At 35.4% G+C, this 18259-nt stretch overlaps 1 protein-coding gene across 3 annotated transcripts in view; it reads right to left on the bottom strand.

The window, feature by feature from the left end:
* ERCC8 (ERCC excision repair 8, CSA ubiquitin ligase complex subunit) overlaps positions 1 to 18259 on the bottom strand; it is a 28628-nt gene that overhangs the window by 1380 nt on the left and 8989 nt on the right. The window contains exons 4-11 of one of the 3 annotated variants that reach the window (XM_056513758.1): positions 16598 to 16721; positions 14955 to 15036; positions 14242 to 14310; positions 12167 to 12233; positions 10788 to 10891; positions 9603 to 9727; positions 6989 to 7186; positions 650 to 736 (exon numbers count right to left, since the gene is read on the bottom strand). In XM_056513758.1, coding sequence (XP_056369733.1) covers positions 650 to 736; positions 6989 to 7186; positions 9603 to 9727; positions 10788 to 10891; positions 12167 to 12233; positions 14242 to 14310; positions 14955 to 15036; positions 16598 to 16721 — 856 coding nt within the window. The remainder of the gene's footprint in view (positions 1 to 649; positions 737 to 6988; positions 7187 to 9602; positions 9728 to 10787; positions 10892 to 12166; positions 12234 to 14241; positions 14311 to 14954; positions 15037 to 16597; positions 16722 to 18259) is intronic. The other 2 variants (XM_056513759.1, XM_056513760.1) reach the window with 2 other exon arrangements.

The raw sequence follows: 18259 nt of genomic DNA, 5'->3' as shown, positions 1-18259 counted from the left end.
TCATATGCTGTGGGCCAAAATCCTTATTTTTCAACATCAGTACATTTCATCAGACTCTGATTCTGTAAATGGTTTCAGTGCCTTAAAATATAGACATTTTCCCACTCAGACTGTTCAATGAAATATTTTTTGCTTGAGAGAGAAAGTACTCTATTGGAAACCAGTCATACGTATGATCTTCCCTGCAATCACCCTGAATGTCTTGCCTTGGGCATAAAAATAAACTTATTTAGAAACTCCTTTATTATATTTTCATATAAAAATATTTGTGTAGGAAGTATTACTGCTTTATACACAGTATTTTCTTAAACAATTTAAAATACAATCTAGCACCTCTACAAGTCAAAAACAGGACAAGCGGCAGAAAGAAGTTTGGAAATTAAAGAAGCAGAATTTGAAAGACCCATAGTCAAATGACATTAACTACTCTTAACTAAGTAGGAAGTTAGCAGCCTGCAGAAGATTTGACTGGACTAAAAGAGAAAACTTCTAAAAACCCTACAAGAATCAAAAGATTGCACAGAAATGATAGCTGATTCTCCTCTTCATTAGGAATTGTTAAAAATGCTGATGGTGAATCCCATACTTCATAACCTGCCCAAGCATAACAGCCATAAAAAAATACAGTTCAAACTCAAAGATTCACTACCTTTTCAGAAATGTCATCAGGAACTGCCTCTCGTGGAGCTGGTATCCATGCAAGGATATTGCAGTCTTTGCTACCACTATAAAGTTCCTGTAAAAAAACAAGCAAAAGTTACTTTCACACAAATTTACTGAAGAGTGACATAGATACCATACTGGGCATTAAAAAAAAGGTATAGAATATTATTCAAAAATAAAGGCAAATAGTAATTTTCTAATTTACATTATAATTTGGTTAAGTAGGCATACTTTAAATAATATGCCAAAACAAAATATATTTTTTATATTTCTATTTTAATATTTTTTCCAGATTGTTCACCAAAACAGCAAAACCCATATTGAAATGAACTTTATTACTTAAAAAGATTTTTTTTCTTCCCTCTCTCTTGTCTCCTGAAAAGACACCTTTTTTAACAGTTAGGAACCTTAAGAGATTGTTTATGGAGAAGTAAAAAACAAAAACAAAAAACACACAAAATCAAAAAAGGGCAAAATATTTTATTATAATTAAAAACCAGGAATGAACTCAGAATAATCAAGAAACTAGTAAATACCAGTGTATCTAGTAATACACGTCAGAAAAGAGCGTATGTATGGAACAAAGAAGTATTAAATAAATGTAGTTTCAGGGAAGGAAAAGAACAAGTATAGTGTGAGGCATATACTCTGTTGGGAAGGCATAGCTCAGAAAGACCAATTTATTGCTTTTAACATAAATAACTCTATTTATTATAGAAATGACTAAGGACTGAGATCCCATTGCACAAGGTGACCTGCAACACATGACAACAAACAGTCCTTACACCAAATAGCTGTGAGCCAAATACATCTCAATTTTCTTAGCTCTGTACTAAAGGAAATACAGACTTCTCTGTCAATTTAAAATGAGGAAATTTTGCTGGTGAGAAACACTAACACCATCTCTGGAGTGGATTTTGCACTTTTCTAAAATGCTACTTAAATGAACAGGTATGAAGATATTCTCATATGCCTCCAATATTGAATTATATTCCTGCTTATTACATGCAATGTCTGACAATACTTGAGTGTTGTCATGTATTTAAACTGCCTGAATGAGACATATAAAGTTTTTTTTTTGTGGTATTCTGGCTGGCAGTATGAAAGCCTTGCTTTAAGTATGCTGGCTTTTACACTTAAATTAGCAACTCTCTGCATATGTGCATGTTATGACTACGTTGATTCAATGTTCACAGGTCTGCCTTTGCAGGAAATTTCCTATATAATTTCTATATAATTAGAACTACATGAACTATATTGACATTTGGTGCAGAAACTTAATGCTCAATTTCTATAAATATTTATGTGGGTAATTTTATTCAAGTGAGCTGCCATACTTTTAAAAATCTGAAGTTGTGCACGCATAAAAATATTCAAGATTAGAGTTTACAATTTTAAGAGAGATAACCATCGTACTTACCTTGCTTAAAAGAAGGTATGTTACACCAAAGCATAGGTCAATTTCTACTTTATTCTGACAGCCATACTCTACTTGGCCTTCTGTTTTTGATAAAATATAGAATATCACTAACAACTTTAAAAGATCTTTCCATGCCAAAAGAACTCCTTATGAACAATGTCTCCGTGTAATCAGCATACTTCCACTTAATTCTTCTTACCACTTGTCTCACTTTTTGATGCTAGTGTGGCAAGATCTTCAGTTAATATCCACTGCATTAAGCAATACTTACAATTAATTATTACTACCTGAACTAGTGACTCACACCATAAGTCAGTCAAAAGAAGAGCTAGTGACCTCTATGTAGAATTATGGTACAATATAAGACAGACACATATATTGCTCAACAAACATGCTCTATGCATGTTTATAGTACAAAATACAGAAAGATTGTGAATAAAACCTGATTTAGCTTTCAGTTAACTTTACATAATAGCCTACTACTGGATTTGCCAAATACCCTTGCAGAAGTCACCAGCATTTCTTGAATAGTATGAGCAGCTATAATTTAAATCAAAATTGCTTCTTGTTGCATGCCTACTATTTTATGACATGTGATTCCTGTACGATAATTTACACAATTTCTTTTTCTGAAAGGCAAACGTAGGTCTTGCTTGTTTATTTAAATCATTCTAAGCAGATAATATGGCACACTAGTATCCAGTGTGTTAGATCCAACTGTAAACATCATCAAAGATATTGCACAATAAAGATTTTCTCTTCCACACCACCCTTGAAATTACTGACCTCCTATAAAATTAAATTAATGCTTCTTATTAAAGGGACAAATTCTGCAGTTCTTATTACTCAAGTTGTCTAACATCTTATTAACTTTACAGAGATGTTTATGTAAGAACAGTATAGGCAAGCAATAATATAGTGGATTTATGGCTCTGTTCCTAGGATCAGAAAAGCCATACATGCACACATTAAGTAAAGCTCACACCATTTTCTGGAGACAGCTCTGTACCATACTGCAAACATAAAATGTATTCAACACAAACATGCTAATTAGTTTGTATAACAATAGATAAAGACTAGTATAATTGAATTTCAAATAGCTAGCTGCTTGGTTATCAGTGATCACATTTGATTATACGGTTCCAAGCAAACAGAAGACACTTCTCATCTCAAATACATAACTGGTGCAAAGTTTTAAGTTTCTTCTTAGAGCCTGATTTAGTTGTGAGGTGAAAAAAAGATAGCAGTTAAAATACAGTTAATGAACAGAAAGAACATGAGGGACTGACAGCAATCAATAAGAAATTCTGAACACAGTAAAAAATAGTGGGAAAAATCTAAGGACCAAATTCGAGGATGGGTAGGACACAAGTCAGTCACCAGGGTTAAAGACAGCAGAAAAAGTTTAGAAGACCATCAATATAAAGAACACTCTTAATGACAAAGAATACTAGACGGAAATGGCCAAAACTACGGAAAAGATAGACCTTGCTTCCCGTGAACATAGCGCAGTAAAGTCCAATAAAGTGCTAGCAAGTAAGAAGAAAGTTACAAAGCCATCTGCTACACATTTCACCAGTGTATACATAGATTACATCAGAGAGACTTAGAAGAACCATCAAGGAAATCTTCTGACTTGCTTAATTATGTTTTGATATGTACTTAAAAATTCCAAAGCTGAAACTGAGCTAACATGCCATTCAAAGAAAAAAAAAAGTTGAATAATACAGACAAGAATGAATTGACATTTTTTTGTATCTTAAACATGGCAATGGAAAAAATTATTAAATGATTCAGTTACTGCAAAGTTAAAATATAGGTATATAAATATTCACCAACAGATTTTGCAATAGAGCAGTTTTTATTAAGCAAAATTGATTTCTCTTACAACTAGTAAAAAATACAAATGTACAGCTGTGAATAACTTTGCAGAATGTTGATTTAATAATGCTTGAGAACTTAAAATAGAAGAGGCAACTATAAATTTTACAAACATTACATTCTCAAGAAAGGAATTTTACTGGCAAAATCATAATTTTTATTGGAATTACATGACTGATGAATACACTTAATTGTCTCAAGATAGGATAAGATACTTGCAAGTGAAAATAACAAAACCACTACATTTGGGGTTGACATCCAGATTAGAATGTGTTGGTTTGGCATGGCCTGGTTTTTTGGTGGTGAAGGAGGGCCACAGGAGCGGCTTCCATGTTTGACAGAGCCAATCTCTGATAACTCTGAAGATGGACACGCTGCTGGCCCAGTAGAGAGGCTGGTAACTCTGTGATGGCACATTTAAGAAGAAAATCTAAACAGCACACTGCAGTTTTCCCGGTGGTGAGGCGCCGTGCACCCTCGGTGTGGCCGGTGTGAGCCTGGCTGCCGGGCTGCCCCGAGCCAGCTGAGCTGCGCCAGGGCACAAGGGCAGGGGCAGGACGGCGTCTCCACGCTGGCAGCCGCACCACGAGAGGCCTCGAACAGCGCCGGTGCCGCGGCAGGGCTGCCCGGCCAGCAGCGAAAGCACGGCCAGCGGCTGCCAGCGCGGACATAGAGATCAGCTTCCGGGACACCCTGCAGCCATCTCTGCACTGGAATAACTTGTTGGCAATGGTACCCACGAGCAGCAATTCTTCTTCTGATCAGAGAAGAGGAGGAAGTGAGGACATGTGAGGGGAACGGACATGGTGACACCAAGGTCAGTGGACAAAGAAGGGAGAAGGTGCTCCCAGCATCAGAGCTGAGATTCCCCTGCAGGCCATGGGGAGGACCATGGTGAAACAGGCTGTCCCCCTGTAAAGCACAAAGTTCCCTGCAGTGGGAAAAGTGCTCATGCTGGATGCCAGAGAAAGCTGTGATCTAGTGAGAGACCCGAACAGAAAGAAAGGGCCCCTGCTTCTAGAGATGGAGAGAGGGCCCTTGTTCCCAAAGCAGAGCAGCCTAGAGGACTGCAGCCCCTGGGCTTGTGACCCACACCAAGACATTTTGGGAGTACTGTTTGCCAGTGGGGACAGACCCCACAGCACACCAGAGAAAAGACTCCTCTTCTTGAGTGAACAGAAAATGATCTCAGGTGATGAACTGACCAAGACCCCCATGCCCTGTCTCCGTGCACTCTTGGTGGAAAAGAGGGAGGGGGCTGGAGAGAAAAAGGTGCTTTAAAGGCTTGTTTTACTTCTCATTATCCTCCTCTTATTCTGTTAATAATAGATTTGCTTTACACCTTTAAATTTGAAACTGTTTTGCCCTTAGAATGTTTTTCTCCCAATCCTTATCTCAACTCATGAGCTCTTTGTTAGTTCTTTTTTCCACTCTCCTCTGCCCAAACTGTAGTCGGAGAGGGTAAGCCAATGACTCTTGTTGGGTGCATTTGGCCAGGGTCAAACCATGACATATAGCAATGCTGTTTCTTAGACTAACTAATACAACTGAAAGCAAAACATTTACCAAAAAAAAAAAAAAAAATCCAGTCACAGTTCTACAGTACAGAACTGAACTCTGGAAAAGAGTGCTTCTAAAAAAGAATCAAGAGTCACATCAGATAGCAAATGAATTGTTAACCTCACAAACTTCTAGATACAGCGACTGATGGAGTTCTTGTGTGCATATGCACACACAAGTGATCTTATACCATGGATCTTAAAAGGTAGAAACACCACATGTAAAACAAGAAAAACATGTTTTACAGACAGACCTAGTTAGCCTCATCTCTTCAGTTTATTAAATATAACACCAAAGATAACACATTAGAAGTTTTGTTGGGAAACTACTCTTGAAAAGACAAAAAGCTTTTCAAGAACATTCTGGAAAAGATGTATTTTAGCCACAATGTGAATATTGCAATTGATGCATCTCACTGACTATTCATACCAGAACTGCCTTCCAGGTCTAGCAAGGCTTATTAGCATGGGGTCTATCAGATGTCCATAACGTGTCTGTAATTTTCAGTGAAGTCTGTCTCAGTGATACAGTCTCAGTGGTTCAGTCAAAGCTACTAAAAGCAGAAGCTACCAGAGTCACTTCTATGATGCATTGTATGAGAAGTCATGAAAAGATATCTACATGTCCCTTCTGCCTCAAATATTTCTGCCTGATACTCAGAAACAGCAGGCAAGGAAGGAGGAGCTGAAACATGAAGTATGATCCTTAGCACATGAGAGCAAACATTGTAATGGCCTGAAAATCTGTACCATCATCCATTCTGCTCTTGGCACAACACATGCCATATGAACAATCTGTTCTAAAGCATCTCAAACAAATTAACCTTTGTCATCCTTAACTCTTTTATTACAAGAGAAAAATATACCAGAGAGGGATTGGAAAAGAAAAAAAGGCAGAGAAGAAGAAAAAAAAAAATCTGTCAGTACCATGAGTCCCTGTAATGCTACAGTATTTCTCAGTTGAAATGTTCTCTGATTAATTTAAGAATCTCGTGTCAACACTTTATCCAAAGTGTAACTACAGGCATTTGTGCAGGATCATCTTAGCAAAGTACTTGAGAGCCTTCTCAGTACTCACAGCAGTACTAATGCACTTCACATTCTTTCTTACTGTGATTAGCCTGAGCTATCTCTGAGAAAGAAAACTCTCCTTCAGTTTTATAGAAAACAAAAGCCTTCACACATATGCTTTATTAATGACTACACAAGCAAAAAAATTACTACAGATATATTGAAAAGTTACATATATGAGACAAAATAAGCAGTGGAAGGAACGTAATCCAGAAAATGCCATCTGAAAAACCTGACTAAACTTTTCCTGGATGACATGTAAACCACAGCACTCCCTTTAATGATCTTTGATAAAAGCATACCCCTGAAAAGTGAATGCTTTTATAGTGCAAATGGTATGTCAATCTGCATAAATATTCCTGTTTGTCTGGAATACTACTTGTATTTCACTTACCTGAAAATGAGGTTGAAATACACAGCAGTTGACAGTACTATAATGCCCTCTAAGCATAGTTATCAGTTCTCCTGTGAAAACCGTATATACAGCAATGGTACTTCCATATGGAACAAAGGCAAACTCTGGATTACAGCCACAAGAAATGGCAAATTTGAGTCCTTTCCTACTTTCATTACAGACTTTCCCATAGTTCACCTGCAAAATGAAAGATCACATAGATTATGTAATCAGCTATTAAGTAAACCCACAGGAAACTACATGAAAGAGTCTATTTTACTTAATATTTAATCCTCAATAAAATTATTTTTGGGTTATGTTAATTTATCTCCTGATATTTCAAACTAGAGATGTCTATCAAGAGTTTTATTTTTATGTTCAATAAAGTTTACTCTTCTTAATATTAATTTTAAGAAAGGAAAAGAAAGAAATGCCTAAAAATTAGCAATTCCACACTAAGAAATAGGATTTGCACAGGCTGTTGCATGCCAGATCTGCATCAAGCACCTAAATCCCCACTGAAATTAGACAAGGTTCAGGAATTACCACCTGTTGTGGCATAGGAATGGTATTTTCCAATTTAGTAATAGGACTAAAACTATTTACTAACCTACTTCAGATTCAAAGCACAAAAGGCAGAGATCACAGGTTGACACAAAAACAATTTACTTGAAATGGCAATAAAAACCCAAACAGTAACAGCAACAATATTAGTAACAAAAGATATAGAAAAGGAATCAATTTAGAAATTCAACAAAAGAATACTGGACTGTTTGCTCCCAGGGTAGCTTAGATAGAAAAAATTTCTAGGTGAGGTGTAAGGGAAGCCTTGCAAATTAAAGTAGTATAAAAGCACCTTACTAACACCTATATTAATGTCTCAAGCTATAGTTTTATAGAGTTTCAAGTAACTGACAAGTTTTATACAGATAAAAATCTCACAAAAGACTGAAAGTGAAGTTTCCAAACATGTTTGGAAATATTCCAGTTGGTTGCATTGGTCTAATTAGGCCCTAACAGACATCAAAAGTGTATTTATGAGGAGATAGAGAAATATATTCATAGAAAGAGTATAGCCTTCCTCTAAACAAATTCAATTAAAACAAAGCGATACAATTTTGACTATTTTTTTTTATTAAGAAAATGTGTTGCGTTAGAATATTACCTGATTAACTTCACAAATTTCTTAGCTTATAGTCAAAAGATTTCACAATGGGGATTTTTTTTTCCTTAACTCTAGCCTTCAGTTTTAGGTAGAGGGATTTAAGATTAACACAGAGAGCTTTGTACATATTGTACACAACCGTGAGCTGTAAAGAGAAAATCATATGTTTGGCCTAATTTCTATACCTTTTGAAAGATACAGAAAAGAAATTATTTAGGTCAAAAAAATGGGCCAGTCAGGGAAATAAAAGGACTATGGTGTGAATTTGTACTACTTGTACAAATAAATATTTGTTTGCTGATGACTTAAAATTATGTTAAGCAGTATCACTGGACAGGATGTGAAAATACAGTATCTGGACAATATAATTGAAAAAGCAAAGGGTCAAGCTATTCCACACAGGATTAGAAAATTCTAAAACAGCCTATGAAAGAAGCCAATGAACTAACACGCACAGAAAAACCAAAAAAACAGTGATCCAGCTGGTAATAGGTGAGTGAACAAACTATTATCTACTTTGCTGGTGGTGATTTGAAAATAGAAAGATGTTTGTGTATGAGGTGCTGAGAACAAGCTGTCAAATACGGGTAGCATGGAGAGAAGTCTTTTTATTTAAGTATCTATAAGGAATTATTATTGCTCTGTTCTGAAACTAAGCAGCAGAATTAAAAGATTTCTGAGGTGTAGCAAAATTTCTTTCTTTCCTGATTGCAATGACAGGCCATACTTACAGCTTACTAAAATACCATGGATACTGACTTACCTAGTATGTTCCTTCAAAATAAATAAAGAAAACAATTTTCTTTACTGAACAGAAAATTAAAACATGAACCTTCAGCACAAAAGAGTCCACAAGTCATTGTAAGGACTGGCAAAGCAGTAGAGGTTTGCCACGTTTCCCACCCCTTATTCCTGCTGCTGTGTGATTACAACACAAATCTAGATGGATGGATGAATAAATATTTTTAAAACTGCCATGCAACTCCACAGGAGAGATTCCACAAAAACAGAAAGAGAATTGCAAGAAAGTCAGGCAGCCAGTGAAACTCTTAGGTCAACTTAGCCAACTGCTCTATAGATGGTACATTGGCAACTAATAGTTTAAAAACCCCAAAACTTTCTACCAACAGTCATTGTTTGTTAAAGTTTTTGTTACTGTATGAAATGTTTATAGCATACTCTCAAATTATAGATACTCTCAATTTCATGAACTTAGAGTTATCATATCCAATCTTTAAGTAGATCCAGGTTTCTCCATTCTCTTTTTCTTTATACTAACTAGAAGAAATCTGGAAGAAAAACATTTTCACCAAATCTTCTAGTGATGAAATTAAGCAGCCACATCCTTTACAAAAATGAATTACAAGTTCTACTGACACCTGCAGAAATTATAAATCTCCTAAAATCAAGTGGAAGTAAAAACACAACTGAAGTTCTTTGAAAACTTACTAAGGTGTTTTCTCCAGTGGAGCTGTTCCAGAGTCGCATCCGATCATCTGTTCCAATGGTTAGCAGATGAAGTCCATCATTTGTATAGCATAAACCATTAACTCTCCCATTATGAGCAGTATTTGCTGCCGGAAAAAAGAGCTCAGGTCTCAGGTTTCTAGAGAAGAATTTCTACTTTGTATACACATTTTTACTTCCATTACTCTACTAATGTGGAACACTTGAAGTGCTGTTTAAATGGCAAATTCAGTTAAAAATAATTTAATTTTTTGTTTATAAAAGCCTCTCTCCAGCTAACAGCCACCGGCAGTGCTCCTCAGGGTGCAGTTCAAGGGTCAGATCTGTTCAATTTATCATCCAGATGTTGAAGCCCCCAGCCTGTCTGTGTTCAAAGAGGCATTTGGACAATGCCCTCAACAACACGCTGTAGCTTTCGGTCAGCTCTGAAGCAGCCAGGATAAGATCTCTCTGTATTATACTGCAGGACTTAATTTAGACCTACCTTTTAGGTAGATGTGTGTAAAACTGCTTTTTAAAGATTTTATTAGAAAATAATTATTACCTGCTGTTGGCTTAGTTCATATACACTTCAATAAATTAAATACACTAGCCTATAAAATTGCTATTAGATACCTAAAAAATACCATCTTGAACCTTTCAGACAGAAATAAAGTTGAAAAGAAAGATGTTGTGATTAAACAACTCAACATGGTATTCAAAGGAATGTATAAAATAGTACCAATTATCTTTGGAGTTACATTGAAATTTGGTTTTCATTAAACAGTATTTCTCTTTTTGACCAAGTACTAGCCTTCTTTAGAACATTTTCCTATCAATAATTTCTTGAATTTCAATCAATTTTATATTTATATAAAAGCTAATCCACAGCATAAATTAATTCTTCCACTCACAAAAAAGATAACAGAATTTTCCTCTTTAAAGGAAAGCCATTTAGAACAGATACACTGCTGTTATTAAGCCAATCCCTCTAAAACAAGGTCCTAAACAACAAACACTGACTCTGTAACAGAAGTAACTAGACAAAGCTGAATGGCCTCTGTTATGCACTAAGGAACAACTGGATTATCACTACTCTCCTTGCTAGTCTCAGTATTCAAAACATTCATGAAATACAAGAATGATTCTAGTTACACATGAATTACCACCAGTTATATTTTGTATTACCTGCCTCAGAAGATGATTTGGACTTTTCCCCATTGTGCTGATCAAGTGTACTCAGACACCCAGAAGCTCTCCTCACATCCCACAATTTTACTCTGCCATCAGCACTAAGGAAAACAGATTTGCATAATTAGGGAAACTGAGTGCACCACTCAGTTCAGGACAGTTCAGGAATTGACTTTGGTCAACTTCTTGGCATTCACCTTGGTCCAGCAACTATTCTGAATCACTCTTCATGTGAGCACACCCAAGTCAACAGAATTCCATTAAAATATTTTAAGAGAGACTTCAGACTTTCATTTACATGTATTAATAACTTTAGCTGGTACGCTTTCAAGACCTAAGAGTGAATCTTCATCTGTTAACACAATACACTTGTCTCTTTGATTATAATTTAACACCCTTGCATACATACACAGCCTGGGAATAAACTTGCTAACTCTTTTGTTGATTTAACTGTAGCTACAGACCCCAGCATTGTCTGTAATAGCTGTCTGAGAATTTGGGCTTTTGTTATCACAGATCTATTGTACAACTGGTACAGAAGTTGTCCACAAGCAAACAATTTTCCATCTGCTACAACAAGACAAACAACAACAAAAACTCCGCAAACAAGCAAACTCCTAAACAACATACTGTTAAACCATTTTCCAACTTTGATGAGCCTTTCTGAAGCCTGACTTCAAAAACCAAAGGTTTGCAAACCTGGTAGCTTCACTAAACTTTTTAAAAAACATTCCACTAAGCTTATGAAATAGCTATTCTTCTCTGTAAAAGAAAAAAACCATGGCATCTAAAAGGGGAGAAGAGAAATGTGACACTATAATCAAAAGCTAACATGCACAAAAGTTATAGAAAAGCCAAGAAGATTTTTTACATTGAAAATGTCTGGACAGAAAACAAAAAAGGCCCACAAATATCAACATAAAATCCATATCCACTGAATTACTGTAGCTTAGAAAGTTACATCAGCTAAACTACCCAAGTTATTCTCTTTGACATAAATAAGTGTGATTACCAGAATGGTAACTTAAGCTAGACATGTTTTGCTCTATTACAACACAGATTAGCAATGCACACACTAATAAACAGTAAGAAGTGAGTATCTCCTTAGTATTCTACCATTTCTATTCCTATAATACCAGTAGTTACAGTTAGTGTTCCAAAACTCTGTACAAACTTGCTATAAAATAAGCATGACTTCTACAGCTCTTCAGGTTTCATTCTTCTAGGAAAAGCCATAAAATTGTGAACAGGTAAAAGTCAATGAAGAAAATGAACTCTAAAAATGCACTTGAATAGAAATAAGTTTGCATAAAGAATATATAAAATGTTTACTGACCAATATTCCAGTGCATTTAACAGTTCAGCAACATCCCTACCTTCCTGTTGCCAAAATATATTCGTGACGTGGGGACCAAGACACTGCCAATACTTCTTGTCTGTGACCTAAGAATTACACAAAAAAACTTATTATACATACCATTTAATGTAAATAACTGAAAGTAAAAGCAAATATTTAGTTGTATAGGATGCACCAAGCTAGAATAATTATTTGAACTGTAATACCAATTTAAATTTTTTGAAACTATAATATCTAGAGACAGAAGTTACTTCTTTCTTCTTCTTCCTTGAGTGAGATTGCAGTGAGCAGAAAGTGATACACACAGTATTACATGTGTATGATTTTTGATAATAAAGATGGTTTTATCTATGCAAAACACATTACATTTTTGTGCTGCACTGGTATTCTCATACATGGAAAGAACTTTCCATTTATTTTTCTTCAAATCCTTTAATAAAGTTAAACTATAACTATATCTACCTTACATACTTACAATTAAAACTTAATTCATTTTGTCCTCTAAGAGTTTTGCCCTGAATGTGCAGCATTTTTTCCTTTCACTATTAAGGTATCAACGAAGCTAGTGAAGGATGTTGAGCACAACTCCTGTGAGGAGTAGCTGAGGGAGCTGGGGGTGTTTAGTCTGGTGAAAAGGAGATTTGAGGGGATCTTACTGCTCTCTAAAGCCACCTCAAAAAATGGTGAGGAAGCAGCCTCTCCTGTTGCAGCAGTGGAGGTTTTGATTGGCTATTAGGAATAATTCCCATACTTTCCAAACAAAATTCTGGCAGGAACAGGCTGTCCAGGGCAGTGGTTGAGTCATTTTCCATGGGGATATGCAAAAGATGTACAGATGTGGCACTTAGAGACATAATTCAGCAGTAGATTTGACAGTGCTGGGTTAACGGCTGGACTCAAGGATCTGAAAGGTCCATGTAAATGTATATGTATGTTTTTTGTTTTTTTGTTTGGCATTTTTTATACACACATATTTAAAACTTACATTAAATAAATACAGACAATGGGAAGATAAGATGTCCTAAATGGAAGGATTGCAATCACGCTTTATGTCATAATAGAAATATGTTGTTGAAAAATAAACTAGATCATACAACACACTTTTGCTAATGCAAGTTTAGAGGTGCGATGAACCATCTTGTTCCCAGCGCATCTTCCAGTAGGTGCTTTCCCACTACCTGAATTAATCAAACCACTGTAATGACCAGGTTAATAGGAAAAGCTTCCAAGACAAAGGTACTAAACAGAACATGACATGCCTGTGTAGCCAATTCAGTTCACAGAAGTTTGATGGCTTAAGCTCTGCATCACAAAAAAATCACCTAGTCTCATTTTAGACTTAGGCGGCCAGTGAAGAAATAAAGCAACATTTGCAGATTGCTGTGTCTGACTTAATGTTTCTCTACAGTTTGAAGCATGAAGATTCGCCTCATAATTTCTTCTCTTGAACATGTGTATATATACTGACACTCCAAAAAGTATACATTAGAAAAGGGCCAAAGGCAAATTCTCATTGAGTGCCAAAATAAGATTATGGAACAATAAAACCTTACATTTAACTGAATTAGGAAAATGCGAAGGATTTGATAACATCCTTTTATAGAAAGCTTGCTCTACAGAAATCAGATACTCCTAAACAAATCCATTTAAACACCTCCATGGGATATTTTGTTAAAAGCAGTGAAGTTTTCTTTTTGTTTTGGTAGGGGGTTTCTTCTTTTGGGGGTGTTGGGGAGTTTCTGTTGTTTTACTTGGTCTTTAGTAAAACACTACTTATTGACACTTCATAACACTCCCCCAAGCCAATGACTACATTTAACCATGTAACAAATAGTAATCAGTATTGATTAGGTCATGTAAATGGACAAATATCTGTATTATCTGCTCATTGATTAACATTTGTATTCTGCAATTCAGAAAGTCTAGAAAAACACCCAGAATAACCATCTGCCACAGTGTAACTTTCACAACTGGTTATAAATAAATTAGTCATGTTACTTACAAAGGATACATTGTATACAATGTTTCTTTACAGAACTTGTTTTTACTCAAAGTAGTTATTGTTTAACATTTATGTTTCAGACTAAAAAGTACCCTGCAGAATGTGAGAACTGGATCCAGACTTCAAGTCACAGAGCTGTACTTTGGGGCTTTTGGTACCAACTGAAACAAGAGAAACAAAGACAGCTAAAAAACTCCCCAGCATTTGAGAGAACAATAACAAAATAATCTTAGTAATGACTAAAAAATAGACGCTAGAAATGAGCTAGCTGTTCATTTAGTCAGAGCAACAATGCTTCTATTAATAGATTTACATTTTTTACATTTACAATCCAAACAAATTTACCATGTAACAAATAAAATTTAGAAACTGTAGGTAACAGGACTGTACTTAGGAGACTTAAAAATACCTCCTCAAATATTCTTTTGCTAAACATAGTTAAATTGTGTACATGTAGGCAATACACAGATCTATTTACAAAATTTGCTATATTTGGATCTAATAGCCTTTAAATGATAACTTATGTAATAAAAGAATCTAATTATAGCTAAGAATTTTATCCATAAAGAGAACTGATTGATGCATTATTTCAGAAGAACAAATACGATAGTCTCATTGACATCATCCAACTAATGGATAGTATTTTTTTGTACCAGTAAACTTACATCTTATGAAGACTTGATTTATGTAAAAATAAGACAGAGTCAAGAAAAAAACCCAACTGAAATATTATTTGCTTATTATTATAAACCTTATCTATTTATCTATATCTATAAATATCTGCTTCTTAAAAGCCAATAGATACCTGCTATTAAACAATGCTTTGTAGCGACTGGAGACATGTGATGGCTATAGACTGTTCCCTCAAAGTGAAATATATCTGCAGGCTGATAACAAAAACAATAAATTAATAACAATGCATGTATTTTAGCAGAATGTAAATGCTTACCATTATTTTTTCAAGTAACAGCTACAGGTAAGACTAATACAAATATTACTATTTACACGGTAATGACAATTCTCCTGGTTAGAAGCCAGATGACATAAACGTCACAGAGTAAGCCTGTTTCCAACAGTAGGACAACACCAGAGCTCAGAGATGACCCAAAAGACTGACCCAAGAAAACTGACAAATGAGAAGCATGAATGGAAATGATTACAGTTATCAAATATTAATAAAGTTAGTAAATAAACAATATCCTGGAAATAAGAATATGGAAAGGGTCAACAGGAAGAAGGCACTTAAGACTAAGTTTAAAAATTCTTTTCCTTCACAAATACCACACACCATTTTCAATTACTAAAAAAATAAAACATTTCCATATAAAACTATTATCTGCTTTATGAATGTTTAAAACTAATGGAACATATTTACTTTAATAAACTTTAATACACTTTAATAAGTACAATTGCTTCCAAGTAAACTGCTTTTGTTGTCTCATTCTAAAATACTATATATGAAAAACCTCTTAAAACTGAGCTGTCTGTACTTTTCAAAACACCATTTAATGGCAGAACAGGTCATTCAATAACCTTTATTGTACAATGTGTCTTTCAAGAGATGCTCACAGAACTACCTAAGTATTTGGAAATTTAATTGTTTAAGAGAAGATTTAGCAACTGCAAACATAGTTTTATATAAAAAAAAAAAAAAAAAATTTAAAAAAAAACCCCTTATTATGTCCCAGGGATGACAGACCACTTTTTAAAAAATTCTTTCATTGTGTGTTAAAGAGCAGTCAAATCGTATCAATGTAAATTCCTGCTCCTTATGAACATTTACATATCAGTGATACTATGAATCCATGTAAATGCTCATAGGGAACAGGACAAACTGCAGCTATGAATTAACAGTTCAACACAAGGTGTGAAGATTAGTGAGTCAAAGCAACATAAATTCCTAAATAATCTGTTTACCTTATTGTTAGTTACATTGGTCAGCACATTTTTAATGGTTTCTTTCATTCTCTACTGATTTTTAGAAAAGATGTCTATAGTGCTTACAACAGCAGAATTCTGGACCTGGATCCTGCATGCCAAGACCAGCAGTCCTTCAAAAGTGCTGGTAATTAGATGCTGGTTATTAGAAATAAGTTGCCCTGCTGTACAGTGTCATTAGGCTCAACAATCCCCAAGAATGAACTGCAGACTAGATCTTGCTAGAGCATACCCAGCAAAAATTCAACTAGCTGTATTCCTGTTCACAGCAAAAGCAGAAAGGAACTGCCCCAAGGTTCCAAGCTCTCCTACAGTTTAGACATTCAGGTCTAAACGGGAAGGTACAACACAAATGCCAGGACCACACCATCCTGCTGCTGCCCACAGTTCTAACAGGTGGCTGGTTCTCATCTTCAGGACGCATAGTCCTATACACCTCTGCATGAACTTTAGATATGCAATAAGTAACATGTACACAAAGAAGGTTGCAATTTGCTGAAACACTCTTACTTGTAAAGTATTTGTATCCCATATTTTCAAGGTTTTGTCAAATGAGCTCGATGTAAACATGCCAGTGTCATGAGGATACCACTGGACTGTCTCCACACTGAATTTATGTACATCAGGATGGCTCCTAAAATAAGGGAAAATATTCCAACTGATTAGTTTTGATAATCGTCTTGTAGTTGTCATGGTATTTGATGACAAGTTGAAAACATAAACATTTTTATTAATTTGCCCCGAGGTTTTCAAGAGAACTATATTTTTGTTGGCTTGATTTTCATTCAGTGAATACTCATTACTTAGAAGAGTCTTCATTTAAAGAAACCACACCTTTTCAAAGTATAGTAACTATAGAGTATTTCAAAAGACTCATAAAGCACAAAAAAATGCCTTTTGAAATCTTTAATTTGCAATGTTTACAGATCTTATGTTAAATGTGATGACCTAACACTAAAAACCATTTATGCTTAGAAATAGATCCACTGAAAAATACAATCACACGTATAGTTCTAAATATTTATTAGTATTAGTGAATAATTACACCTACACAGTTATTGGCAATCCCTGTCTGAGAAAGTCACTAGAGAGCAGTAGGCGAAGTTACTGAGAGATATTTATAGTTGCATTCAGAAATGAAAGAGGAAGAACAATAGAAAACTTTAAACTGAACTGTGCATATTTAGAGACCGCAAGATAACTAATAATTAACTGTGGAAAAAGAACAGGAAGCAGAGCCAATTTTGACAGGTCCAGGATACAGACTCAACTGACCAGATCCTGAATAATATATGTCATTCAAATACCTTGTACATGACCCATATCTGAGCTGGAGTCACAGGCATCCAGCTTCAGGGGCCCAAAACCAGCTGTTTGCTCACTCTACCCTCTGCAATGGGATGAGGTACAGCATTCAAAGGGTGAAGATGTAAAAAGTTTTGGATTGAGATAAGCACGTCTTTGTAAGTGAAAGAGAATAAATCAAAACAAGCACTGCTCCCCCCGGGAGAAACAAACAAACAAAAAACCAAACAAAACAAACTCCCAACCAGAGAAGTGATGAAAAAGTAACACCTCACCATAGATTTAGACTGCTGCACATGACATTTTATGGTATGGAATACCAGTATGTCTCTGGTCAATGTGGGTCAGGTGTTCCAGCTGTTTACTCACATCCTACCATTCACCCCCTAAAGGGGCAATGAGAAATGCTGAATGCCTTGACACTACCAAGCACTGTTCAGCACTCATTAAAACATCAGTGTGTTATCAAGACTGGTTACAAGTCCAAAACATACTACTATACAAACTACCAAGAAGAAAATTAATTCCATCCCAACTAAATGCAGTTCAACTGGCTCCAACTGCAGCTAGAAAAAGGCTCATGAGATTTCTTTGTTTCAACTCTTATCTTTGCTTTGTTCTGTCAAATATCCTGGCCTCCACAAACAGTATTGCAAGGGAATCATGCAAACAGAGATGCAGATCTTCAGCACTGCCATGGGCAGAAGAGTATGTACTTCTGGGTGTACCTATGCCTGGCCTAAATTTGTCTACAGCAGCACTGTATAAACACTACCTTTTAAAGTCAGGAGTGGATCACCGCAAAGGAGAATGAAAATCAACACTTTTTACCTCTGAAAATTAAATTAAGGCTATTAAAGGAGACAT

This window comes from Oenanthe melanoleuca, chromosome Z (assembly GCF_029582105.1).
Source record: "Oenanthe melanoleuca isolate GR-GAL-2019-014 chromosome Z, OMel1.0, whole genome shotgun sequence".
Lineage (NCBI taxonomy): Eukaryota > Metazoa > Chordata > Aves > Passeriformes > Muscicapidae > Oenanthe > Oenanthe melanoleuca.
This window is presented reverse-complemented; position numbering and strand designations above follow the sequence as displayed.